Source organism: Eretmochelys imbricata, chromosome 1, assembly GCF_965152235.1.
Source record: "Eretmochelys imbricata isolate rEreImb1 chromosome 1, rEreImb1.hap1, whole genome shotgun sequence".
Classification (NCBI taxonomy): domain Eukaryota; kingdom Metazoa; phylum Chordata; order Testudines; family Cheloniidae; genus Eretmochelys; species Eretmochelys imbricata.
In genome coordinates this window covers 247,996,946-248,024,400 of record NC_135572.1, presented here as the reverse complement: position 1 = coordinate 248,024,400, position 27,455 = coordinate 247,996,946, and the positions used below count along the sequence as shown (strand labels likewise).

The 27,455-nt window shown below is 50.5% G+C and overlaps 3 protein-coding genes across 11 annotated transcripts in view; 1 reads left to right on the top strand and 2 right to left on the bottom strand.

Moving 5' to 3' along the window:
• Positions 1-4,855, top strand: part of BCL2L13 (BCL2 like 13) — a 112,531-nt gene extending 107,676 nt beyond the window's left edge. The window contains exon 8 of the mRNA XM_077827117.1: positions 4,557-4,855. Coding sequence (XP_077683243.1) covers positions 4,557-4,625 — 69 coding nt within the window. The 3' untranslated portion in view covers positions 4,626-4,855. The remainder of the gene's footprint in view (positions 1-4,556) is intronic.
• Positions 1-16,298, bottom strand: part of BID (BH3 interacting domain death agonist) — a 39,451-nt gene extending 23,153 nt beyond the window's left edge. The window contains exon 1 of the mRNA XM_077827149.1: positions 16,269-16,298. The gene's annotated coding sequence lies outside the window, so the exon portion shown is untranslated. The remainder of the gene's footprint in view (positions 1-16,268) is intronic.
• Positions 16,299-19,796: 3,498 nt separating this feature from the next.
• MICAL3 (microtubule associated monooxygenase, calponin and LIM domain containing 3) overlaps positions 19,797-27,455 on the bottom strand; it is a 247,458-nt gene continuing 239,799 nt past the window's right edge. For all 9 annotated transcript variants that reach the window (XM_077826983.1, XM_077827007.1, XM_077827024.1 and 6 more), the window contains one exon: positions 19,797-27,368. In XM_077826983.1, coding sequence (XP_077683109.1) covers positions 27,184-27,368 — 185 coding nt within the window. In that variant the 3' untranslated portion in view covers positions 19,797-27,183. The remainder of the gene's footprint in view (positions 27,369-27,455) is intronic.

Below are 27,455 nucleotides of genomic sequence, written 5' to 3'. Positions count from 1 at the left end.
CAGTCCTGTTTTGCAACAATCCCCGCCCCCCCCCCCAAAAAAAAAGTTTAACAAATGGATACCAATAAATTCAAAGGCCAAAATTATCAAGAGTGATTAATAATTTTGAGAGCATGACTTGACACTCCATAAAGGGCCCTGATTTTCAGAGGGTGGGTGCTCAGCACTTCCTGGAAATCAGGCCTCTTTAAAGTGCTTCAAGTTGGGCACCCAAAAATTGAGCCATCCAAAATCACTAGTGACTTTTGACAGTCTTGACTATTTAGCTGTCTCTCTTGACTTATGTCTTCTCGGGGAGTACGGGGGAGAAAGATATCACTTTCAAACTCCTTTAGTCAAGAATTTACAAACGGGGAATCTCTGGTTTCCAAAGAACCTGATCCAGGAGGTTTGCTGTCTGATGCAGGGGATTACTTGGTTGGGTTTTTGAGGAGCAGCTTCCTAGAATCTCCATCTATTATGGCTGTGGCAACAGGCAGATCTTCATACAGTTCCGTAACATAACACACACTAGTTCCCCCTGCCTATATTCCAGCTGACATTGCTACAGACTCAGGGGAAGCAGCTCCCCCACTCCTTCAACTAAGAGACAGAGAATGACATGGTAATCCAAAGTCCAGGTTCACTAGGGAGGAAACATGACTGTACACAAAAGACCCAGATGGCATTTCACTTTCAGATTCAACTTGTCAGCGTCAGGAAATGCAAACAGCTTCTGAGCACTGTAGGGCCCAGAAAATGGATGTGAAACCCCAAAGCTCTGTGATCAGCTGTCCTACGTGGACTTGCTTCAGCTCAGCTGGGAAGCACTAGATTAGCGACTACAGAGCCCAGAGGAATTTGTTGTCAGAGTAGTACAATGCATCTCCCCAAAACCTTCACTCCAAGATCTCAGGGGAAGATTTCCCCCCTTAAAAATTAGAGACCAAGCAGATGTGACACTAGACTGGGCAACCCATTGGGTTGTGCTACACGGGCAGTCCAGGTACAGTGAGGGTGAGTGCCCTAGGCAAAGGACAGTTACTTGTTCCATAACTGGCGTTCTTTGAGATATGTTGCTCATGTCTATTCCATAGTAGCTGCGCGTGCTCGCCACGTTCACCGGTGCCAGAAGTTTTTCCCTTAGCAGTACCCGTAGGGGGAGCGCTGCTGTGACCCCTGGAGTGGTACCTCTATAGCGCGCTATAAGGGGAGCCCTGCGCTCCCCCCACCCTCGGTTCCTTCTTGCCGGACCAACTCCGACAGAGGGGAAGGAGGGCGGGATGTGGAATAGACATAAGCAACATGTCTTGAAGAACGCCATTTACGGAACAGGTAACTGTCCTTTCTCTTCGAGTGCTTGCTCGTGTATTCCACAGTAGGTGATTGCAAGCTATGTCTGATGGAAGTGGGTAGGAGTTCACAGATTCCCTGGCTGAAGCGCAGCTCCACCGAAACCAGCGTCTTCCCTGGCGTGGGAGACAATTGCGTAGTGCGAGGTGAACGTGTGAACTGAGGACCAGGTAGTGGCTCGACAGATGTCCTGGATAGAGACATGGGCCACAAAGCAGCAGACAAGGCCTGAGCCCTTGTCGAGTGCACCTTCATGATAGGTGGTGAGGGAACCCCTGCTAGGTCGTAGCGTTAGTGGATGCACGATATAATCCACCAGAAAAGCCTCTGGGTGGAGATCTGTTGACCCTTCATGCGCTCAGCTGAAGCAACAAATAGTTGCGAAGACCTGCGGAACGGCTTAGTCCAGTCCAGATAAAAAGGCAGTGCCCTGTGCACATCGAGCATATGGAGACAGCATTCCTTGTTAGAGGCATGAGGTTTGGTGCAGAGGACAGGCAGGAAGATGTCCTGGCTCACGTGGAAGGCGGAGACCACCTTAGGGAGGAATGCAGGGTGTGGGCGGAGCTGAATCTTGTCCTTGTGAAAGACCATGGGTGTGGGGGGGGGGGTCGCAGGTCAGGGCCCTGAACTCTGAAACCCACTGGACTGATGTGATAGCCATGAGGAAGGCTACCTTCTATGAAAGGTGAGAGCAGGAGCATGTGGTCAGGGGCTCAAACGGGGGCACCGTGAGGCAGAACAACACCAAGTTTAGATACTACTGAGGAACGGGGTTCTAGCAAACAGAAAGGACCGGTCTAGCCTGTTCATGGCATGGGAGAAAACCGAGCAGCCCTGGACCGGCGGATAGAACGCTGATATAGCTGCCAGGTGCAACCTGACGGAGGAAGGTGCCAGACCCTGAGTTCTAAGGTGAAGGAGGTACTCAAGGATAAGTTGGAGCGGGGCAGACCCTGGGGAAGTACCCCGCCTGCCCACCCACCTGGAGAACCTGGACCACTTCGCCGGGTAGGCTCGTGGATGGCTTCCTACTTTCTAGGAGAACACTCCTGACCCCTTCCGAACACCTTCTCTTCTCTGCATCTAGCCACTGAGCAGCCACAGTGTCAAATGGAGGGTGTCCAGATTGGGGTGGAGGAGGCAGCCCTGGTCCTGGGAGAGTAGGTCCGGGCGGAATGGCAACGGCCACGGAGGAGCCACCAGCAAGCTCAGGAGGGTCCCGTACCAATGCTGCCGGGACCAAGCTGGTGCGATCAGGACGACGCATGCCTTGTCCATTTTCACTTTCTCCAAGACCTTGCCGATGAGGGGGAAAAGGGGAGAGGCATAGAGGAATTGACCCGACCATGGCAGGAGGAAGGCATCTGAGATTGTGTTCCTCCCCACCCTCCTCTGGAACAGAACTGGTGGCAACGCTGGTTGTGTCAGGTCACAAACAGGTCTACTTGGGGAGTACCCCATGCTTGGAAGAGCTGGTAAGCGACCTCAGAGTGGTTGCTCCACTCGTGTTGGGAGGAGAAAACCCTGCTCAAGCAATTGGCCTGTGTGTTGTTGACGCCTGGCAGGTGGAAAGCCTTCAGGGAGATGTCGTGGGCTATACAAAACTCCCAGAGCCTGAGGGCTTCCTGGCAGAGGGCCGAGGACCTCGCCCCGCCTGTTGATATAAAACATCGCAGCGGTGTTGTCCGTGAGTACTCTGACCACCTTGCCGCGCAATTGTGAGCTGAATGCCACACAGGCTAAGCGTATTGCCCTGAGTTCCCTGACATTTATGTGAAGGGACAACTCCGAGGCCGACCACATCCCTTGGGTCTGTGAGTTCCCTAGGTCGAGCGAGGGGTTCAGGTCCCAGAAGAGAATCCCCTGGAGCATATTGACGGGGCAGGACCACCATTTTAGCGAAGTGATCACCGGCACCGGTACTGTGAGGACTTTGTCCAGCCTGTCCCAGGCCTGGGAGAACTCTGAGGCCAGCCAGAGTTGGAGGGGCCTCATCCAAAGTCTGGCGTGGTGGACCACGTACGTGCATGCCACCATGTGGCCCAGGAGCTGCAGGCATGCTCTGGCCCTGATCATGGGGAACTCCACGACTGAGGCTATGAGCCCCTTCAGGGTCTGGAACCTGCCCAGGGGAAGCGAGGCTGTGGCCTAGGCGGCATCCAGGAGAGCGCCTATGAATTCTATGCGCTGCATTGGAACCAATGTCGACTTGGCCTCGTTTACTAGGAGGCCTAGGTCGGCACACGTAGCCAAAAGCAGCTCCGCATGGTCCCGTACCGAAGACCGCGAGCTGCCCTTCAGCAGCCAGTCGTTGAGGTAGGGAAATATCTGGACCCCTCAGCGTCTGAGGTAGGCCGCCACGACTGCCATACACTTTGTGAATACCCTTGGCGCGGTGGACAGACCAAATGGGAGGATCGTAAACTGGTAGTGGTCCTGTCCCACCAAGAAACGAAGGAAATGTCTGTGCCCCTCGAATATATGGATATGGAAGTATGCATCCTGAAGGTCCAGGGCTGCATACCAGTCACCAGGGTCCAGAGAGGGTATGATACATGCCAGAGAGACCATGCGGAACCGGCATTTGGCCATGAACCAACTGAGGTGTCGCAAATCCAGGATAGGCCTGAGCCCCCCTTTCGCCTTCGGGATAAGGAAGTAATGGGAGTAAAACCCTTTCCCCCAGAACTCCCTTGGAACTTTCTCCACAGCTCCCAAGCTGAGGAGCCGACCCACTTCCTGCTCTAGCAGGGATACATGTGACGGGTCCCCCCCGCCGTCCCAGGGAGAGGAGTGAGAGGGCAGGGATGAGACAAACTGTAGCATGTAGCCCTGGAAAACGGTGTTGAGGACCCAACGGTCCGATGTTATTCGGGACCATTCCACAAGGAAGGCACACAAGCGGTTGCTGAAGGCAAACTTTATTGGTAGTAGGGTCCTCTCAGGAGGTACCCTCCTGCAACCAGTCAAAAACGCCTCTTGCCCTGCTGCTTGCCCCTCGAGGGCCCAGGCTGCGGGGCAGAGCGAGACTGCCTCTGAGGTTGCCTCTTTTGGGTCTTGGATCTCTTATAGGCGGGCTCATATCTTGGCTGGGGAGCCGGGGCGGGAGCCTGCAGCTTAGGCTTGTCCTTGGCAGGCAGGACATAAAGCCTGAGGGTTTGCAGGGTAGTACACGAGTCCTTCATGCCATGAAGTTTCACGTCTGTTTGTTCCGCGAACAGGTCCCTGCCATTGAAGGGAAGATCCTGCATCACAGACTGCGCCTCCGTGGAGAGCCTGGACAGCAGTAGCCACGACGCTCTGCGCATGGACACCGCCGAGGCCATGGACCGAGCAGCCGTGTCACCTGCATCCGACGCTGCCTGCAGAGCAGCCTTTATGGCAGCAGCACCCTCCTCCACGAGTGCCTTAAATTCCTTCCTTTCACGCCCCGGAAGGGAGGGTCTGAATTTGGGCAGTGACCCCCACAAGTTAAACTCATAACGGCTAAGGAGGGCTTGGTGGTTGGCCACCTGGAGCTGGAAACTGGATGACTAATAAAGCTTCCTACCAAACGAGTCCAGCCTTCTAGAGTCCTTATCCCTTGGAGGCCTGGATAGTGAGGTGGAGGGAGCCTCCGACATCCCCGCTATCGAACGAGCCCCTGGGTGGGCATGCATGGGGGAGGTCAGGGGGTCTGCTTGCACCACTGTCCCTGCCATGGGGGCCCTTGCCACTGACCGTACTGCAGAACCAGCAGCACCAGCTGGTCGGGTTGGCTGGGCTGGGACATAGGGGGCCGCGGGTGGGTCAAGGTTACCAACGACCTATCAGTACCATGGGAGCGGTACGATTGATGGTGCAGAGAACGACGTCTGCCACGGGATCGGGACTCCAACATCGAGGAACGGTGCTGCCTCGAGCCACTACTTCGAGACACTGTGACGCCTAGATCCGTGACGACGCGGAGCTGGTGATCCCCACCGGGAGTCGTGGGCACGGTGCCTCGAGGAGAGAGAGCTGGAGTGCGAACGGCGACGGAGCCCGCGTCGGGAGCCGCTACAGTAGCTCCAACGAGAAGAGGAGCGCGTACGGCGCCTGTGCCTGTCCCTGTCCTGTTGATACTCTCTGCTCAGTGTGGAGCAGTGCCTGGAACTCCGATCCAACGGTACCCAACCAGACTACCTAGTGGGTGATGAAAGCGGAGGCTGGAGACTGTGCCCTGACAGGACGCTGAGCGGGACAAAGAGCAGTCCCCTAACCGGGATCTGCATCGGGTCAGGGTCGGGGTCAACTGCCTAGAGCCCAGTGGCGGCTTGCCTCTAGAGTGGGGCCTGGGCGCCGGTGATGCCCCGGGTACTTGCAGAGTCATAATGTCTCAGGTCGCCTGCAGGGCCTCCGGACATCCAGAGAGACCTGAGTCGACGCAACCGGGCTGCTCCACTCAACATGAGTCGGAGCTCTGGAGCCCAGGGGGGAACTGGGGCTGCCCAATTTGGGTCTAGCCTCTCCCCTTGCTTTCTCTTGACACCGCTGAGAAGACAGGGCCTTTCTCTGTTTCTGAGATGGTGAGCAGTGCCGGCCACCGGAAGGTGCCAGGGGATCACTGCGTACCGAAGACGAGGTGCCCGGTGCCGAATCCGCTCGGCGCACCGGGGTTGGGGCCAGTGCTGACTCCATGAGAAGGGCCCGAAGTCTAATGACTCTTTCCTTGTTGGTTCTAGGTTTGAAGGACCTGCAGATCTTACAGCGGTCGCTAATGTGGGATTGACCCAAGCAGCGGAGACAATCGGTGGGCAGGTCACTTCTGGGCATCCAACGCCTGCAAGAGTCACACGATTTAAACCCTGGGGCACGGGCCATGCCCTGGCCCGAACACTAACTAACTGAACTGAAACTTGTTGAACTAACACACACAGGTACCACTAACAACGAATGACGAGTTCTGGGATGAGCTGCAGCGAAGTGAAGCTGGAGCAAGTAGTTCCGATGTACCCTCACTGGCGGCAAGAAGGAACTGAGGGTGAGGGGAGTGCACGGTTCCCCTTATAGCACGCTAAAAAGGCGCCACTCCAGGGGTCGCAGCAGCGCTCCCCCTACGGGTACTGCTAAGGGAAAAACTTCCGGCACCGGTGCACATGGCGAGCATGAACACCTACTGTGGAATACACATGAGCAAACACTCGAAGAACTGTAGCGTGGGCAGTGTCAGAAACCGTCTATAGTTCTGCTTGTTCCAGGGGTCGGAAATACGGCACAAGGTGACGCTTGCAGCCACTTATGCATCCACAGAATCAGACACCCATTAGCATCTCACCTGATGCTGAGTAAAGGCTTTGATTGTAGATTCTGGGGTGAAGGGAAGCAGGGAGTCTTACAGGAAAAAATGACTTAAAACCATGAGAGTGGCCTGATTTTAGTGAGAGTGGAAACATTTTGGTGTGTTACTGATACCTGTAGCCTCTTCCTCCTGTTCACACAGGGCTGGATACAGGGCCCATTGTACTCCAAGGGCCTCTCCATTTACTTCAGTTTGAGTTGGATCAGGCCTAGGGAGAGGAATTGGAGAGACCAGGTAGCTGCGTCTAGAACAGGACTCTAGCTGAGTCTAGAACAGGACTCATTGTCCAAGGCAGCTCTTACCACTGGGCTCAGGAACAGCTTCACACAGGTGCCAAAGGCCTACGCTCTTATTAGTTCAAGGTGCCACAGACTAATCCAAGAAGAGAGAGGGAGACACTCGGAGGAGCCCCAGAAAGTGGGGCAAAGAGGGGAGTTCACACACAGCATTGTAAAAATTTTGCTGTGCTGTTCAGCGAGCGCCCCAGGAAGGGTGGAGGAAACAACTTAGGCAAGCTCAGCAAGGCCTGGAGAAGGGTACAATGCTAAACCATGTTTACACACTGCCCTTGGAGTAGGAAAGGCACCAGTGAGAACAGCAGCATCCCATATCACAATTTGCCGCAAGCAGCAGCACTTCCCCAACTCCACCCCGAAGAAACATCATTTTCAGACAAAAAAATCCTACTATACATTTATTGTATAATCCTTTCAAGAGAGGATTTATCTTTAAATCCCTCCCTCCGGTAACCTCTCTCTCACGTCATGTTCTTTGTCCAAACCGCAACTGAAAAACGTTTGGGGCAGTGACGGTCTCTCTGCACTCTGAAGCAAATACATAGAATCATAGAATTGCAGGGCTGCAATGGACCTTGAGAGGTCATCTGGCTCAGCCCCCTGTGCTGCAGCAGGACCAAGTAAACCTAGACCATCCCTGACAGGTATTTGTCTAACCTGTTCTTAGAAACCTCCAATGATGGGGATTCCACAACCACCCTTGCAAGTCTATTCCAGTACTTCACTACCCTCATAGTTAGAAATTTTGTCCTAATATCTAACCTAAATCTCACTTGCTGCAGATTAAGCCCATTACTTCTTGTCCTACCTCCAGTGGACACAGAGAACGGATCACCATCCTCTTTATAACAGCTCTTAACGCAGTTGAAGACACATCAGGCCCCTCCTCAGTCAAGACTAAACATGCCCATTTTTTAAACCTTTTCCTCATAGGTCAGGTTTACTAAACTTTTTATCATTGTTGTTGCTCTCCTCTGGACTCTCTCCAATTTGTCCACATCTTTCTTAAAGTGTAACACCCAGAATTTTTAAAGACAGGTACTGTATTTGCCCTTCTCTAGTCCTCTGGGACCTCACATGTCCTCCATGAGTCCTCAAAAAATAATTGCTAACAATTCCAAGATTGCTTCAGCTTATTCCTTAAGTGCCCTAGAATGCATTTCATCAGACCCTGATGACTTGAATACATCTAACTTATCTAAATATTCTTTTACTTGCTCTTTCCCTATTCTGACTTGCATTCCTTCCCCCTTGCTGTTAAATGTCTTAAGTATCTGGTCACAATTTACCTTTTTAGTGAAGACTGAAGCAAAATAGGCATTAAATACCTCAGCCTTCTTGATGTTGTCCTTTATTAGCTCTCCTTCCCTGCTAAGCAGAGGACCTCCAGTTTCCTTTGTCTTCTCTTGCTCATGCTTATGAATAAAATAAGAACTTACAGCTGGAATCAAATCCAAATCAAAACTCTAGAGCTGAACTTCCCCAAACTTAAGGACGTTCAAACTTCAGTGTGAATTTTGCAGTTCAGGTCAAGCTCTGAGGATAGCTTCCTTCTTAGCAATATTAATATGTGCTTGGCTCTGTGCAAGACTCAAAGGTCAAGACTGTCCTTGCCCCAAATCCCTTACAGCCAATCAGACAATTAATGCACACTCCATTGAGATAATAAGTGGAAGGTGCTATGCAAAGAAATCACCAAGTACTGGATTTGCCAGCAATTTCAGATCCTTGTCTGAGGAAACACCTATTAAATGGAAATGAAAAAACAGCTCATTTGCAGTCAGTTCATAATTCACTTGAGAAAAGGAGGTTACCCATCAAGCTGACTCCCCGCTGTGGGTTAGCTCACTCTGACAGCAAAGTGGGGAGAGTAGGAATCTCTCAGAACATTCCTACAGAGCCCATGTTGTTTCCTGATGTTGATTCCTGATGTTTCCATGTTGTTTCATGATCTCACACATGTGACCTGCTATTATGCATAGACTAGAGCAATGCTTGGGTTGACTGCATATACAAAGTGCTAATGGTTACGCTGTTCCTGTTCCTCACAGGCACGCACTACAGCAGTAGTGGGCAACCTGCGGCCCATCAGGGTAATCTGCTGGCAGGCTGCGAGACAGTTTGTTTACATTGACCGTCCGCAGGCACGTCCGCAGCTCCCAGTGGCCGCAGTTCACCGTTCCCGGCCAATGGGAGCTGCGGGAAGTGGCGCGGGCTTCAGGGACGTGCTGGCCGCGGCTCCCATTGGCCAGAAACGGCGAACTGCGGCCACTGGGAGCTGCAGGTGGCTGTGCCTAAGGATGGTCAATGTAAACAAACTGTCTTGTGGCCTGCCAACAGATTATCCTGATGGGCCGCATGTGGCCCACGGGTTGCCCACCACTGCACTACAGGATAGCACCACGCACTCACAGTGTCACACACAATTCTGTGGGTTTAAAGTGCCATTCTGTACATGAAAGGACTCTAAAAATAGTACTGTGTGGTCCCTGGCTCTGTCTCTTGCTGATTCCAGATCAAAAGTGCTCACTCTCTTAAAAAACAAAACTTATTTGAACTGCCAGCCCTTCAAACTCATGCCGAGATGCAAGAATCAAGCTGGGTTCATTTTCTTATGCACTATCATCTGTTTACATAAAAGTAAACAATATGAGGAAACAACATGGGCACAGTTGGGTCTCAAATAACCATGCTTATTAAAAAGACACACACATGCCAGGCCTAGCTACATACATGCTGCTGCATGACTATTTCTGAAGGCTACTAACACAGAACATGGTGAGAAACACTAGTGAGCTCACACACTGTTTAAATGGATGCAACCCTATTCCTATGCACGATAGGCCTCATTGCCAGTAACAGCGTTTCTGAAGGCTTGATGACACCTGTGCAGCCCCAGTTGCCTTCAGTGGGCTTGCCAAATTGTTTGGAACAATTGTCCTGATGATGCACAAGGAGGAATAGAAACAAATTCACCCTCTCAGTGGTGCTGGCTCCAGCTGGGCTAACTCAAGTAAAAAGCAGGAAAAAAAAAAATCATTTTTGATTTCTAAATACAACAGATTTATATCCACAGACAGGATCAGTGGAGTGAGAAGGTGCCATTTTTATATAGTCACTTTTCAGTACAAGCCACACCTAAGTAGTAACTATGTGTGTGCTTTTAATCTCAGAGTAGAGCCCAGTGTGTGGGAAACCGTGCATGCCACATGACAACATAAAACCTGCCCTAAAGAGCCTGCAATCTGATGATGCAAACTGTGTCTGCACAGCACCTAGCACAACGGAGCCCCATTCTGGGTTGGTCCCTAGGCGTAATAAATATGATTAATAATAACAGTAGACACGATGGAGCAAGCGACAGTTACAGGCAACAGGTGGGGGAAATAGGAGGCTGTGCAGACAATGGGTTAGAAAAGGTCACGTAGGTACTTGGTTATTATGGATGCATCTTTTTATAAAATCCATTCCCCCTCTATTTGTTTAACCCAGGCTGGCCCGGTGTAGATCTTTGTGCTCCCCGCCCCACCAGCAGTTCCTTCACCTAAGCAGTAGAGAGCTGGACAGTATATTATTTCTTTTCCCATAAAAAATAACTCAACAAAAAACAAAAACACTTTTTGTCATTTCCATTGAAAGTCCCCCTTGCCCCCCCCCTTTATTTTGGATGAAAAACTGGCAGATGAAATTTTTGAAATATCGACTGCAGGAAACAGAAACATTTGCAAAAACTTGTCAAAAGTAGTCATTTTCTGTTAAAAACCATTTTGATCGGCTCTACAGAGGTTACAGAAGAGTCTGCTACAACCACTATGTAGAGCACCTCATCCTAAAGATCAAGCTGTAGGTTCTTGTACTTTGACCATCCCAGGTTCAAAACCCACTGTCAGCTCATGTAAGAACAGTTACATATACTCCTTGCACACTCTAAAAAGCCCTTCTCTGGAAGAGTGCTTGCTCACTCAACTCCCTCTTGCTCCCACTGCCCTGCTGTCACCCTCCACCACACCAAGCATCTCTCCTCTCCAAACCCCATCCAGACACACCAAAATGTATTATTTAACATTATCATTGCAGCATACGGGTCTGCATGCTGCTCCTGGTGAGTAAAGGAACAGCTGAATTTACAACAATTGACCAGGGCAAGCCAGGCCCTGAGGGGAAAGAGGAGTGTGCTGATTGAATATGGTGATGGGGATGGCACTATGCAATCATTTAACTCCTGGTATAGGGAAACCCAGTAAGAGCCAGCATAAGCTCCAAGCCTGCAGACTGTCTGATTTTCACTCTTTTATTGGAGGTGACATTCCTGGATTCCTCTGATGTGAACTTGAATGCAACCATGGCCATGGAAATCCAGAAATGGGAGCTTTGGCGGAAGCAGTCAAGCAACAACCTGGCAGGAGTTTCCTAGTTTTGCTACAGGGTTAATCTCTTCCTCTTCTCTCCACAAGGATCCTACCCAGAGATAGGGTGACCAGACAGCAAGTGTGAAAAATCGGGACAGGGGGTGAGGGGTAATAGGAGCCTATATAAGAAAAAGACCCAAAAATCGGGACTGTTCCTATAAAATCGGGACATCTGGTCATCCTACCCAGAGGACACCAGAAGGCAGACTATGGGAAGCACTGTATAACACTCACCAGGGCAGCAGAAAGGGCCTTGCAGAGACACTCCCGGCAAGGCTGAACAGGAGAGGGGCAATCTGGCCAGAGATGTGCCAGCAGCCAGCTGTTTCCAAGAGCAGCGTGGGGCCACAGCATGCAGGCAGCCTGCCTGAGCCCTGCTATGCCACTGGACTTTTAGCGGCCCAGAGATCACGATCGAGTGGCAGAGGCTCCAGGATCGACCAGTTGATTGCGATTGTATAGAATTATGAATTTGACACTGAATTGTATAGAATTATGGATTTATTTTTGCCGGGGGGGGGGCCTTAGCCCGAGGCCCTGGGCTGCAGCCCCTAAAGCCCTTGCATTAATCCGGCCCTGGCCATGAGCCCACTCTTTTTTTTAAAATTGACTAACTCGCATTAACATTGCTGTTTGTGAAACAGGCCACTGCGCCAGCCTGAAAGCAAGGTGCCCGGCCATCAGGATGCATCCCCTGAAAAATACCTTGTGCCACCTACTCGGGACACAGGCACATCATGGGTATGAGTGGGGGCCGGCACTGCCTTAGCCATTACAACAAGCGGAGCACAGCACTGTTACTAGTGCAGGATTCTCACAGGCTGGGGGCACTGGTGCTTGTACATTTTAAGGCCAGAGGAACTCTTATGCTGACCGCCCAGTCTGAGCTCCTGCCTAACACGGGCCCTCCGCAGAACCTCACCCCGCCACTGCTGTATCAAGCCAGTGACCTGAGGCTGAGCTCGAACTCGTCTCGGAAAAACAGCCGACGGGCGGTAACCCACGGCTCAGCCCCACGCTCTAGCTCCCGCAGAGTTACAAGCGCTCGCTGCCGCGCTCTCGGTGCTGGGGGTGGCAGCACACCGGGAAAGGAATAAAGACACGTTGGTCATCACTAGCGCCCCCGCCCTGGTTTGGAGGCAGGTGGCACCGGGGCGAGAGAGGGGAATGGGGGGGGGAGGGTGGGGGCGAAGATCGGTTTGAAACCCACCTTCCCGTACAGCCTCTGGGCATCTCGCTCCGGAGCGTGAGACCCACAAGCCCGCCCCGCCGAGCGCACAGGCCGCCCTGCCCCGTGGCGGGGGGTTCAGGAGCGAAGCCCGGCCACGGGCAGGCGCCACCCCGGCTCCAGGGCCCCGGGCCACTGCAGCCTCCGGGGCGCTGCCGGCCGCTCGCCAGCCGGATTCCCCGCGAGCTTCCCCGCCCCTCGCGCAGAGGGAGCCCCGGCGGCTCCGGGGCCGGCTCCGGCCCGGCTCCCGCGGCGGGGGTGGGATGCAGGCGGAGCTCCGGGGCCGGCTGCGGAGCGGGGGCGCCCGGGGGATACTCACCGCGCGCCGCTGCCTGCGGGGCCCGGGCAAACGCGCAGCCCGGCCTGCGGAGCTCGGCAGCCACCGGGTGGGGGGAGCTTCCTCCGCTCTCCCTCCAAACCGCTTAAAGAGACAGCGGCCGCTTTGTGCTCCGGCGCCGCGCGGGCCCTCGGGCGCTGGGGGAGGGGGGCGGGACCTAGCCCAGGGCTGGATCGCAGCGCGGGGGGGCCCTGCGGGGAGATGCTGGGGGAAGGGACCTGGCAACTGCTCCCAAAGGGGACACCGGGAGAGGAAATTAGGGCCAAGCCCCAGAGCAATATGGGGGAGCGCTGGAGAGTCCCAAGCCGGTGTGTGTGCTGGGGGGCGGAGGGGGTGTATTTATTTATTTTTTTACCACCCAGGGACAATTGCATCGTGTGCCCGTGGGGGAGACAGCGCAGAGCTGCTAGCAGGGATTGCCAGGGAGCCCATCGCTGTGGCATCGAGCCATCAGGCAGGCATAGCCCTTGGGTAAAGGCCTAGGCCCACTAACATGCTGCTGGGAGGGGGAAGGGATCCCTGCCGAAGGGCCAAGAGCAAGCGGAGCTGCCCCGCGAGGAGGGAAGGGCTGAGGGAGTGGAGAAGAGGAGCCAGGTTCATGGCTGTGCGCTGGGGGGGGAAGGGAGCCGTTCCTAGGGCGGCCAGTCTCAAAACGCTGCAGGCTGGTGGGTGGCTGCACTGTGCCAGCAAGACGCGACTCAACCGTGCACAGGAATTTCCCCCCTTGCACAGGTGAGCAAAGAGGACGCCACCTCCCGCTTGCAGTGGGGCCCCTGCTGCTATCTCCGGGGGAAATCACCAACACTTGACGCAACTGGCTGCTGTCTCATGCGGCTCGAACAGGAGGCTCGGCCCCCTAGGCTCAGGTCCCCGCAGCTAAGCAAAAGAGGAACCGCTCAGCAAATATTTCAGCAGGCCAGAGCTGCCTCGGTTCTGTCTAACCCCGCAGCGTTTCGTGCAGGGGCAAGGCGGGGAGAGAGGTGAAATCAGACACAGTTCCAGGCTCGGTGCTGCTCGACAGAGGGGTCCCCATTCTGATCCTAGCTGGGGAGTTTCTTGGTGACCAAGATTACATTTTGGCTTGAAAATTAAGTATTATCAACCCTATTCATTCAATAGTAATAAGGTCCCCTCGCCTTGTAAATAAAGAGATTTTTAAACCAAGCACCAGTGTTTTGAATAATAAGGGGGTGCTTTTTTTTCTTTGCTGGTTTCTGAGCCTTTAGGCTGCACTTACTTACTGCATGCTTCTAGCTTTTCTTTACCACCATACCGACTAGACACCTCAAAGAAAAAGGAAGTGAAACTAACATTCTCACCTGATTAGCGCTGGACCAGGCTAGAAGGGCATTCGAGCTCCCCCCATACTTCTGGCAAAGGAGGGGGGCTAGGCCCCAGGCCCAGCAGCTGCCACCTACAGTCCAAGCCACACCCAAGACACCGTGAGTGGCCCTGGGCCCCAGTGCCCACATAGAAGGCCCTGGGCTGGGGAGTCTGTCCCAGAGTGTCAGTGCTGTGGAATGGGAGGGCAGGCCTTGGCACTTCCCCAAGCCCCCTGCAGGAGGAGGTACCATGCAGCACCAGGGCTTTGCACAGAGAGCAGTGTGCTCAGGATCCGCAGATACCTCCCCCTGTGCTTTCTGGGCTGTGGCCTGTCCTGGTTCCAGGGGCCCAGGCTTGGCACATCTCAGCAGAGGGGGAGTTACTATGGAGCCCCCAGCAGCCCTGTAGAAAGCCCCAGGGGATGCCCTGCCTGGGACAAGGGTTCAGGGAAGTGCTAGGGCCTCCCATCCCAGCCCGCAGCACATGGACTCTAGCAGGCGCTTCCTCATTGGAGAGGGACATGGGCACCCTTGTCTCTTACTTCCTGTGGGGGGGTGGGTCCTTGGCTGCAAGGCTCTCTGCACTTCTGTCTTGGACATGGCCAGGGAGGCGGCAGCTGCTGGATCTCTGCTCAGACCCAGCTGGGGCGGGACCTTGGCCCCCCTGTGTTGAGCCTTCTCCCTCCTTCCTCTATGATCAATGCTACTGACTCTGCCTTCGTTCCCACAAGACACTACGGGGGAGGGAGGGGTGTAGGAGGCAGGAAAGGAGCCTTTTACTGCTCCACCGGCCAAAAGGTCCCAGCTAGAGTATAGTGACATCCCGCCTCCCCTTTGCTGCTCCTAAGCAAGTAGATCCAAACAGGTGTCAACAAAAGGACTCAAGCCCTGCCCCAATCATATGACTCCAGCTGCTGGGGCTTTAGAAATACACCATTTCCAGAGTTGGCAACCTTCACAGTCCATAGCCATTTTCCTCTCTTTGTGTCCATCTCCCCCTGTCCAAATGATCCTTCACCCTTATGGAGAACGTAAGAGACAGTAGTACATTTTATCCATGGAGGGTTTTTTTTGGGACAACCTTATAGAAATCTATAGGATGATTCAAAAAACCTATAGCAAGAAGATCATTCTTCATTAAATTCTATACGGTTTTAGACAAAGTTCTACAGAAAAGTGGTTTTCAAACTTTTCCATACTGGGGACCTCCCCCTCCCATCTAGCCCTATGGAAGGACAAAGTTGGCTGCAACTGCAGGTTGAAAATCCCTGCTCTAAAGCTGTATTAGTTTCATTCCTGTTACATTCCATAGGATTTTTCCATAAAGTTGAGAGTGTAGGGAACACTCCCCCTCCCCCAATTTTGAGGCGTTCCTCACTGGAAAGGGGGGTTAAGGAGAGTGGAGTTTTCCTGCTCTTGTGGCAGGTGTGAAGTCCCCTGCTGTGATGCTGATAGGGAGCCCTTTGAGGTCTCCTACCTTGAAAGGTGTCTCACTTGGGCCTGTGAAGCAGCACCCTTTAAGGAATAAGCCTGCCCTCTCCTGTACATGGGACCTAGAGATGCACTTACTTAACCCATCAACCACACACAACATTCATTGCAAGAACTGTTAACAAAACAAATTGTGTGTGTGATAGAAGTCACAGAGACAGCTTTCCATTAACACACAGTTCCCCTTTCGTGCTTGCTATGGTTATCCCCCTAGTAAGTTAAGGGTGTTTGGAGAAATTGTTTTGTCTGGAAAGTGGCTAGAAAACCCAAGATATTTGGCTTTCCCACTTACAGTAGCTGTAAGAGAGATAGATCCATGCCCTCACTGAAAATCCCCCCCCCCCCAATCAATCTTGGGCACACAGGCCCCATGCCATAAAAGAGCCTTCACCAATCATGGCCTCATACTCCGACTGTATCATGTCACATCCCCACACATCAGTCCCTACAAAGGACCTTACCTCTCCCCTGCCCCCCCACGTCCGTCCCTTCACGGTGATGTTGTTATAAACCTCCCTCTAACCCTTTACCTGAGCCACTGCGGAACTCAAAGCACTTGCAAATGATCCACTCCTCTTTTGGCTTCGACTCTCACCTTCTGAAAAAGGGCCCAGCAGAATGGGTGGGGTGAATAAATAAGGCTGCGTGTGGGGGATGAGACAGCAGCATGTTGCAAAATGTATACGCTGCAAAATATTTCCTCTTCCTGGAGTGCTCTTTCATATAAATGGAAAGTGAAAGCAAAAACTACTGCCACCCTGAGCTCCTGATTTGGGTCTCCTGTCTTTTCATGGTGGTCTCTTCCTCTTCTTACAACCTCCAGGTGCACGTAGCCAACCTGTGGTAGATATAGGGAGTGTAGCCTTCCTCTACCTAGGGGTCCTTTCCAGGCCAGGCGTATTTGTTTCCTGAAGTGGAAAAACCAGAATCCTTGTCAGGCTCGTCTTATTATTTGTATTATAGTAGCACCTGGAGGCCCCAACTGAGCTCAGCGCCCCATTGTGCTACGTGCTGTACAGACACAGTGGGAGAGAGCCCCTACCACTGTTACAATCTAAACAGACAAGACGGGGGAGGGGAAGCAAATATCTCCATTTTACAAACAACTCTGTGGCACAGAGCTGGGAAGTGATTTGCCCAAGGTCACAGAGCAGGTCACTTGCAAAGCTGGGAATTTAACTTAGATCTCAACTCCCAATCCAGTGCCTTAACCAGAGACCATCTTTCCTCTCTATCCATCTTCCTTTTGAACAACAGGAGAGAGGCCCCCTACAAGCCAAATATAGCCTCTTTGGCTGACACCAGGGAAATCTCTCCCAGGGCAACTGTAGCTGCCTCCACAGTGGAGTAAAGACCAGAGCCAGTCAGGACAGACATTTGGTGTCAGAGCATTTGACACCAGCTTACAAGGATCTATCACAGGGGTGGCCAACCTGCACCTGAGAAGGAGCCAGAATTTACCAGTGTACGTTGCCAAAGAGCCACATTAATATATCAGCAGCCCCCTCATCAGTTCACCCCCCCCGCCCCGCCTGCCAGCAGCCCTGCTGATCAGAGCCTACCCCTCCTTCCTCATGCCTCCTGTGGCATGAAGGAGGCTCTGGGGGGAGGGGGAGGAGCGAGGGCGAGGCAGGCTCAGGGAAGGGGTCAGGAAGGAGTGGGGGCCTTGGGGTGAAGGGGTGAAGTAGGGGCAGGGCCTGTGGCAGAGTCAGGGGTTGAGCAGTGAGCACACCACCCTCCTCCCCCCCGGCACACTGGAAAGTTGGCACCTTTGTTGGTGTCTGTGCAAGGAGCTGCATATTAGCTTCTGAAAAATGCATATTAGCTTCTCTGGAGCCACAGGTTGGCCACCTCTGATCTTTCTATATTAAAAAGATTAGAGCTGTTTCCCCTCTGCCATCTGGAGGGCAGACGCGATGGCATCCCCAGTCAGTCAGTCTGTGGAGAAGGAGCTGTCAAACAGTGAGGAATAATCTAGTCAGCACAAAGCCAGTGTGTCACATCAGCCCCTCCCAGCCTCATCAGCATAGCAGGGCAGCTTGTATTTTCCAAAACATGGTTTATTTACTTACTGTAAAGAAGAATAGAAGTTTGAACGAAGCTTTACTTTCAACATTTAGGATTTCCCCAGCTGGGATTCTCCCAACGGCCTGTAAATTTCCTGATGGGTGAACAGGGCAATGACAGATCTGGTGACTTGCTTAGTCATATGCTCAGTCAGCAGTGTCACTGGGATTAGAAACCAAGTTTCTTTGTGCTCCCAGCCCCTTTGTTCCAACCCTGTATCACATGGGCTCATTCATTAAGGGAACATCACCTACCAGTTGCGGCCAAAACCTGTTCTCTTAAAACAGGTATAACTCAGACTGGAAGGCTCTTCCCACTGAAGGCAAACAGACTAGTCTCTGAATCCTTCCAATCTGTTGCAGATATTGCTCCACAGCTGCAGATTACTGTAGCTAATCAGCCCCGAAGATGCACACAGCAAGGAGCCTGGGAGTGAAACCGCACATTGGTATAATTGAGAATGGAATGTGTATTGCATATGGTATAGAGGCCTAGAATGGAACAGGCGCTGGTGTCACTTGCAGTGTGGGGTGGGTTTAATACAGCAAGGAGAGCAGGGACAGCTTATGCTGGGACTGCAGACTGAGGTGGGGGGATAGGATTGCACACCAGAACTGAGCAGGAACATTTAATGGAAAGCAGCGAGTGAACGCACATCGCTCACACCATGGCATCTAATGCTGTAAGAGACTAGAGATGAGAGCATGCACCAGTGTTATGCATGGAGCGAGGGCAGAGCCAGACCAGAGGTTTTTGCTGGGATCTGATATCAATGGCCCATGTCACTAAGTTAATGCAGATGAAGGCAGCTCCTTCTGATTTTATGACTCCAAAGGAAAACCAGCTGCTCCAAGGTGGTCAGCACCACATCTGCTGGCTCCATGGCTCTCCACTAGGCAGAAACACACACTGCAGCAACTTGAGGAACAATGGGCATTTCCTTTGAAAGAGGGCTCACAACTGGCACAACACCCCTCTGCAACTTAGACATTAGCTCCCCTCTCCCACATTTATGGCCTGGTGCCAGTTCCTAGGATTCATTTGGTTCCTATATTCCCACCCTGCCAGCACCCTCTAGGCTATTTCATCTTTCGCCATTGCCAGCTCCTCCCCTGGAGAAGAACTGAGAAATCATGTACGAGATGGGGAAAGAATGGGACATTGTGCTGGGCTTTATCCAGGGGTGAAAGTAATTTAAAGGACTTACCAGTACGCCGGAGTCCTGAGTGGGGGCATGGCCTCAACCAGAAGAGGCGTGGCCTAAACCAGAAGAGGCGGGGCCTTTAAATCAAGATTTAAAGGGCCTGGGGCTCTGGCCGCTGCGGGGAGCCCCGGGCCCTTTAAATTACTGCAGGAGCCCTGCCGCCGCTACCCCGGGGCTCTGGCAGTGGGGCTCGGACGGCACTTTAAAGGGCCCAGGGCTCTGGCAGTGGGGAGCCCCAGTCCCTTTAAATCGCTGCCCAAGCCTGGCTGCTGGAGCCCCAGGGTAGCAGCAGCAGGGCTCTGGTGGTGATTTAAAGGGCCCAGGGCTCCGGCTGCTGTGGTGAGCCCCAGGCCCTTTAAAGCAATGCTCAAGCCCTGCTGCCGGAGCTCCAGCAGTGATTTAAAAGGCCTGGGGCTTCCCACAGCAGAAGAAGCCCCGGGCCCTTTAAATTGCCACCGGGGAAGCCGGTCTGGTCCAGCACAGCGTACCGGCCTGTACCGGCTTACTTTCACCTCTGGCTTTATCAGAACAGCAGACTTGTTTGTTGTATCTCAGGTCAAAAGACCTCACATACTTCAACTGGGGCACAAAGATAAGTGACTTGCTCATGGTCACAAGATAACTCCATGGCAGAGACAGGAACAGAACTCAGGTCTCCTGCCACCCAGCCCTGTGCCTTCATGACAGGATCAACCTCTCACGCTCCTTTATTCCCCCTTTTGAAGTCCAGCATGGAAACAAGCAAACAAACAGTAAGTGAAACAAATGGCAACTCCAGCAACAAAAAGAAAAAAAATAATGAATGACTTTATTTTTTAGTTCAGTTGGCCACCTGAGGTGCTAAAATCTCAACACCAACAAAGCAAGTGTGCATAAAAAACAAAAAATAAAACACAACCAAACTGAAGAAAACAGGCTGGATGTTTTATACGCGTAGGATACACACTTTCCTGTTAACACTCCACACTCACCAACTATAAAAGCCTTGAACAGTCTGAATATCAGCGTTCACTCATATTCCAAGGGATAGGTGCCAAAGCAAATCCCTTCAATTGGACTGGACTTCACACACACACATATACATACATTATATATATATATAGAGAGAGAGAGAGAGACAGACAGAGAGTGAGAGATTATTTAAATTACTGCAGTGCCATCACAGCATGGCATGGCATTTTCCCCTTCACATCTACACCTTTCATGACATCCTTGTCTGTTCAACTCCACTTCCTATATAGCACCATTCTAAGCATCTCCAAAAGCAGGAACATTCAGAAAGCATTTAATCTCTGTTATCGTGCATCAGTCAAGGAGGAAGTGATCTCTCCCATGAATTATATACAGGCTGTTTCATGGTATACTTAGAGACTTCTTTTTATTGCAGATGGTAACAGTTCTAACACCTGAGAGCCATGTTGTGGCTTTTCATATTTTTACATACGAGATTAAATTATGCAGTGCTTCTTATCCATCAGCAGCCGATGTAAACAGTTAATCAAAAATTCATTTTAAAAGTTTTAACCAAAGAGGTGGTGGTGAATGTTTTAGAATCAACTGTTAAAAAATGGAACCAATGGCTGCTCCAGATCATGCAATCTAGACCTTTCAAATGCTCTAAAATGTTCTTGATTAGGATGTATAAAAATATTAAAATCCACCACAGAGTGCAGACAAACATGCTAACTAGCTCTGTGCAAGCACTGTGTTCTGATGGAGGCTTGGACACTGCAAATCTCATTTTTTGACCGTCGGGATGAACAGAGGATCCATTGGTGTTTGTACAGCCAACACACAAACAAATATTTACAGGAAATGCGGAGACAGATGGAGAGAAAAACAGATTCATGTGACTGTTTTAAAACCTGCTGTTGCTCTATAATCCTATCCTGATATGCTTAGCAATGGAGTTTGCAACAAGAAGAGCCACTCTCCAGCCCCAATTGGACAAATGGGGTTTTGGTTAAGTTAAAAAGACAAAAGTGTATTTGGAAGTTAGAGCTGAAAGATATTCATGTCTTTCCCTTTGCATGGTTTTCCTCTGGTGAAATGATCTCCAGAGCAGGCATGGGATAGGTAGGGAAGCACAGCTCTTCAGTAGGTTTGGGCCTCTCCAAGTTGCATTGACTCTCACGATTCACAAGTGTACAAGGACAGGCTCCTGAGTTGCACCTCTGAAAGGATGATCCCTGTACTCAACCTGATCCCAGCCCTGAGCACAAGTGCTGGCCTCATCTTAGTTTGCCCCTTAGAGTGGAGGTGTCAGTTCCCACTCTAGGTACAGGGGAGTCTGACTCTGTCCAGTACTTTCAGGGGAACCCCATCCCAGGCACAGGGGAACTTAACTCCAGGCAGCACACATTGCCACTCCATGAGCCGGCCCCAGCTGTTCTTCAGCTCAGCCCACAAAGTGCATTAGGAAGTATGAAGCCAGTATTGAGCTCTCTTGCTGTTCTACCTCTGAGATTCAGAGTTATTATTGCATGGGCAGTTCATGAATGTTTAACCTTTCTAGTGATTGGGGGAACATCTCTGATGCAGAGAGACCCATAGCAGAAGGAGCCATTTCTCAAAGATGGGGATTATTTAATTTCATTTTATAAGACTAGTCAAAGGAATCAGGGCACAATGCATCAGCCATGCATATAAAATCAGAATTACTTAACCATAGCAACTTTTCTTATACCAATACAGTCATGAACAAGCAAAAAAATTATTAAAAAGGAAAAGGATATCAGGAATTTTTCCTTAGTGAAACATTAGGGCCCTATTTATTCCTGCATTGTTGTAATTTAGACTCTGTCTGGGGAGGGCTGGATTACTGGATGAGAATGGGGTGGGAGGGAGCATTTGTTACTGACCACAGGGGCTAAGCATACTGCCATCAAGGTCTATTTTTAATGCTCACTTTCAGACAATGGAAATTAAAAGCCATGGAGCTCGTTGCATGCTACAGCCCAAAGCAGGCAGGACTGTACCCTGGGTACTGTGCTCCCAACAGAGATCACATTCCTGACATGCAACTCTGAAATCACGTTGCTTCAGCTGGGAGCTGTTCTAGGAAGACTAGAGTATAATAAGAAAGATCCTAAGTTCAGTGGGAAGAAGAGTAAATGAGTAAAAAATAAATGTTAAATATCTCGAATAGAACTGAAAAACAATTAATTAACAAAAAAGAAGCCAGGATGAATTAACATAGGGCTGAAGAGATCAGCACTGCCATCGGAAAGTACAGGAAAGCTTCAAGGTGTAAGGTAAGTCTTATATAGATTTGTATTTTTGTTATCATATTCTAGAACTTTCCAATTCTGAAACTTTCCAGCTTTGGCACTTTCTAACAGTGAAACTCATGCAGCCCTACTCTGAGTCATCACGAGATCCCAGCGGAGATGCAGCATCAAAGGGGCAGGTGCTACTGAGAAAGGTATTCCCCATGTGTTGGAGAAACTGAACAAGTGACAGGGATTCTAGAAGCTGGCTTGAAACATTTTGTAATATCTAAGTGCCCGACGCTGCAAAGAGTTATCAAGAATAGTACTTACTACCATGTGGCGTCCCCCTGAAGGGACTCCCCACAGTGGTCAGTGCTATGCCCAGTAGTATGTTGTTTGCAGGATCAGGCACTAAGGTTATGTCCACACTGCAGGTCGGAAGGTGCCTCTCCGATCAGGTAGAGACACGCGCTAGCTCTGCTTGAGCTATCCTAATAAAAATAGCAGCATGGACATTACGGCAAGGGTGGCAGCAGGGGCTAGCCACCGGGCTTGGACTGGCTTGTACTTGGGTGGGTAGCCTTGTGCTGCAATGTCTACAGTGCTATTTTTAGCATGCTGGCTCATGCAGAGCTAGTCTGTGTCTGCCTACCCGGGCTGGGAGGCATGCTCCCCCCTGCGGCGGAGAGATACCCTAAGGGATTATAACTAGTCAATGCAGTTTGCTTTTCAAATCAACCCCTACCCCTCTTCCAAATCCATTTTTCATCTGAAATGTGAGTTTCTTTTTAAAGAGCAGCTTCAGGCCACCTATCACAGGGGCAGCAGCTGGGGTTGAAGCCCAGGACATGACCCTGTGGCTTTTACAGTCATTGGTGAATTACTTAAAAATGAATCCATGTTAAAAGATATTCTCGTTCCCATGAGATGAGGTTTTTGTTTGGAAATTGGTTTTGTATTGCCCCAAAATAAAATAACTAATTCTTTTGGTTGGGGACTCCCCCTCACGCCCGTTTCCTCTTTTATTCTTTCCTCTCCCCAGCAAGGGCTAGGGCTTCACATTAGGTTGAACCTGTCCCTCTAGCCCAGGGCTGAGTTGTCCTCCTTCCACATCCGAGCTGTTTGAAGCCTAGGACTCCTTCCTCCCCAGGGACATAGTACTCTGCCTCCTGCACGTTCCCAGTCTCAGCCAGTTAAGGAATAGACATGGAGCTTAGGTTCCAAACTCAGCTTTCACCAGCCCATGGTCTGGTTAGTACCATCTACGGGGGCACGCACTTGTACTAATAGACTCCAAGGCTGAAGGCCTTTAGTCTCCCTCACATTCAAGACAGCACGTATTACTGAATGCACATTGCCACAGTTGTGTTATTATCTACTCTACTAGCTCAAAGAGTTAGAACACTAGGGCCGTCCCTAGAAGGGTGCGGGGCCCGAGGCGGAAGTGACGGATTCATCTCTTCCATGACTGTGTTGGCCAATCGTAGTGGCCCGTGGGGCCCCCCAAAGTGTGGGGCCCAGAGCAGTTGCCCTGATTCGCCCTACCCAACGGATAGCTCTGTAGAACACCTTACTCAGATGCAGTTGCAGAAGAAGGCAGTTTGAAAATATGCACCCAGACCGTTTCACGTGACAAGAGTCTCTATATTTCATTCTAACAAATAAATATTTTTAATTAAAAACTAGTGCTTATGTAATGGATTTTCTGAAAATTTAACTGAACTGGAAATATAAATTGTGCCCTTTACAGGTTTTTATGAGGTAAAACAAGCCTCAATTTTGGTTTTAAATTGTTTTTCTTTTTTTTCTTGTTTTTACATGTGCATTAGGTCCTCACTTTCTCCTCTGAGGCCAGTGAGACCTGAAGGGTTGCAGAGTTTAAGAACACGCATCTCCCCACCCCCCTTTTAGCTGGGGGCAGGGAGGGCTGTTGTCAGATTAGAGCCTTGTGTGACATCACTATTCAAGTCCCCCAGCACAAAGAGAAAAGTGTGAACCTCATATTTCTTCTATAACAAGCAACCAGCAATTTAAAAAATATTATGTTAAGAGGCTCTTTTTATACAGCATAAATGAGGAGGGCAGGGTAGCTTTTTGTTTTTTCATTTGCAGTGCGTATTTAATGATCTCCAGTCCAAAACCAGCTGTGTTCCTCAGACAGTGTGCGCTATTAAAATGGGTCAAGGCTGGTTTAGGAAAACAGCCAGCAAGAGCCACCCTAAATTTTGGGGTTTTTTTGGGTAGGAGTCACCATTTTTGCAGTGCAACCCACAAAAACAGTGTGTGTAAACTCCCCCTGCTGGTTCTGCAGCTACAGCTTGCCCCTTCACTACACAGGCAGGTGAAGGTCTATGTTCAGACGTTCCACTGGAACTTTGCTCTGGGTACCTAGCACGAACACTATTAAGTAACATAGTGGCTGGCTCTCTGCGTTGCTTTGCTAGATCTTGGGTTTAATTTGTGGTCACATACTCCCTGGGATGTGAAGGGCAGGAAGCACAGGAGACAGCTTGTTCAGCCCCTGCTAGCTGGGCTGGGGTCGGGTGGGAGAAGGTATGTTTCCACAGCCAACTAAACAGCTTTGCAGATGGTCTCTGGAGAGTGACCTATCCGTTCCTCCTCTGCTTGAAGTACAGTGGGCATGGCATGGGTCCCTAACAGCGGTGCGAAGTCGAGAAAACAGACATGGGGCTCCTCCAAACTCTCACAGGAATCCAGAGGACTCTGCTGGAGAGAGCAGATGGCCAAAAAGCAAGGTTCAATGTCCTTTATGAACACAGGAAGAGAGTAACTCAAGGAATCCCCCCAAAGCAGAAGGGAGAGTCCCTTTCAGACACAGCAGAAGATTAAATGAGAAAGACCCCACTGATTGTGTATCTGCTCCACCACCAGGCTATAGCATTAACAATCTCAATGATGCTGCATGGATTTGTTTGGGAATGGGACACATGCTCTCAGATACCGGAGGAAGCAAGCTTAACTATCTTCCTTCGCTGTTAAACCCCAGAGAAAAGCACACTAATAATGGATCATGCTAAGGATGTGACAAAAAACAAACGGGGCTAGGAAATTCAAAGTTAAAGAGGGATGGCATCACGCCCTATGCCCAGTAGGAAGGGTTAAGGATGTAGTGTACTTCTGGAGTCTGCCAAATGGTGACAGACTGCAGAGTCCTTCCCGGCATGGTAGCTGGATTGCTCAGTGTATGTCCTGCCCACTACTGCAAGTAGGAGTACAACGGGCACCCTCCTGGATCAAAGGCAGCAGCTCTGGGAGCGGAGCAGAAAGGAGCCTGCTTTGGCAGATGCAGAAAGAATTGTGCCTCATTTGCTAAGCTGGAAGTCATTCTAGGCAGCTCTTACAGTGGCAGGGTTCACGTGGCGTGGAAGGGAGAGCTATTGGTGGGGGAGAATTTTTAGGTCACAGTTTTGGTTTTCTTGTTACAAACTATTAATGGTATTTAAATAAATTACAGGTTTGTTAGTCCAGAGACAGGGAATCTGGGATACAGAGGGAAAATCTGCTCTGAACACTACTGGTTTCTCACAACTCCATGGATGTGCAGGAGATCATCATAAAAAGGACTTGGCCAGGGCAGGATGCATACGTGAATCCAGGAAGTCTGCCCTGTATACAAAGCAGGGACCAATCTGCGGTAGTGTCTTGCTCTCCTAGAGTTAAAACACACACTCCTCCCAGACCCAAGAAGTGTAACAGTAACATTATTAATAACAATACTAATAAATAGCCACAAGTAACAAGAGTCCTGTGATGTAGAAGCAGAGGTTGTGGGATGCAGCAAGCACACACCTATCACTCATTTGTCCATTTGTTTCTTAAAAGGTACAAAAATGAATCTTCTTTCAAGTATTAAAAAAATAAGTTAATTGACATAAAAGGGTCAAGGTGACTGAGGGCCCAGGCAGGTCTTAAGCTTCATTTCTGATGTGCAAAAATGAAATAGAGGAGGAAAAAACCAAACAAACACTGAAGAGTCTCAACAACGTTTCACCCAGAGGTGGCTCCCTCTCTGGGTTTAAAAGCTAGGGAATGCCATTTGATGACCCCGCCCCTCAAAACACTTACCATTGTCCCACAAAGTCAGTATTTTCCAGTGTCAAAATGGTCGCAACAAAAAACAAACTAGATAAACTTATTAGCCTTTGAACAGTGGCCATGAAGACACGAGACCAGCAGTAGCTCTCTGTCCAGCATGTAGCAAAGTGGGGGAGAACGCCACACTCTCTCTCTATTCTTCTTCTCATAACCATAACTCTAGAAAGTAAGAGAGAGAGAGTGTCCTCTGAGGCCCTTGTCTCCACAAAAGCCAGGACGGGCAGAAGAGGTTTCAAACAAACACCACCAAAGTTTTCTCTTTCCAGTGTTCCTTCACACCCATGCATAATGCTCGCCTCAGGGTTGTTTCTTTGGTGGGGAGGAAGAATAAAACAAAGGTGCTGCTCTGGGCTTCAGTAGCTCTCCTTTAGCTGGTTAACTCCCCCAAGAACTGCTACAGGCTGCTGTGGTTTTCAGGAGAGGGTATCCACTTCTCTCCCTCTCATTAAAAAATGCTAATAGTGGAAAAAGGGAGAGAGATCAGACTGCAGCAAATCCAGTTTGGTTAAGGGTTTTTCCTCATTAAAAGGTAATAAATCTCTCTACAAAAAGTTTACCCCTTTCCCTCATATCACAAAATGCGAATGGTCCCTTGTATAGGACCCAAAGAGACTGTGCAATCTCAGGCCATCGTCTTCAGCTTGGTTTGCAGACGTTGCGCGGGACCCAAGCCTCTAGAACCAAACCCAATTATCAAAAGGCTTCTGGGTGCTTCAAACTGAATTCCTGCATGCTGCAGAACCCTTAACAAGGTTTCCCCCTCAAGATCTCTCGATCCAGGTAGTTCTGGCAAACTCAGCGTAGGCCAGCTGGATAGCACAGACCAGCAGAGGTGAGTATGTTAGCTCAGGACCAGTTCAAGCTAGAGCCCTTGGACAGCATAACAGCTTCCAGGTCCTTGTCCTCCTCTTTTTCTCGAAGCCGCTGCTCCTCAAGGAGGGCCACCAGAGAGTCTCTCTGCTCCACGACTTCTAGCATCTCATTCAGGATCCTCTTCTCTTCTGATAGCTCCTCATCTGTTTTCAGGTGATCTGGAGAAAAAGTCAAAAGTGTCAAAGGATCTAGGACCGGAAAGAGATACATGAACATACTCCATGGATTGCCATTCCTCTTCACCC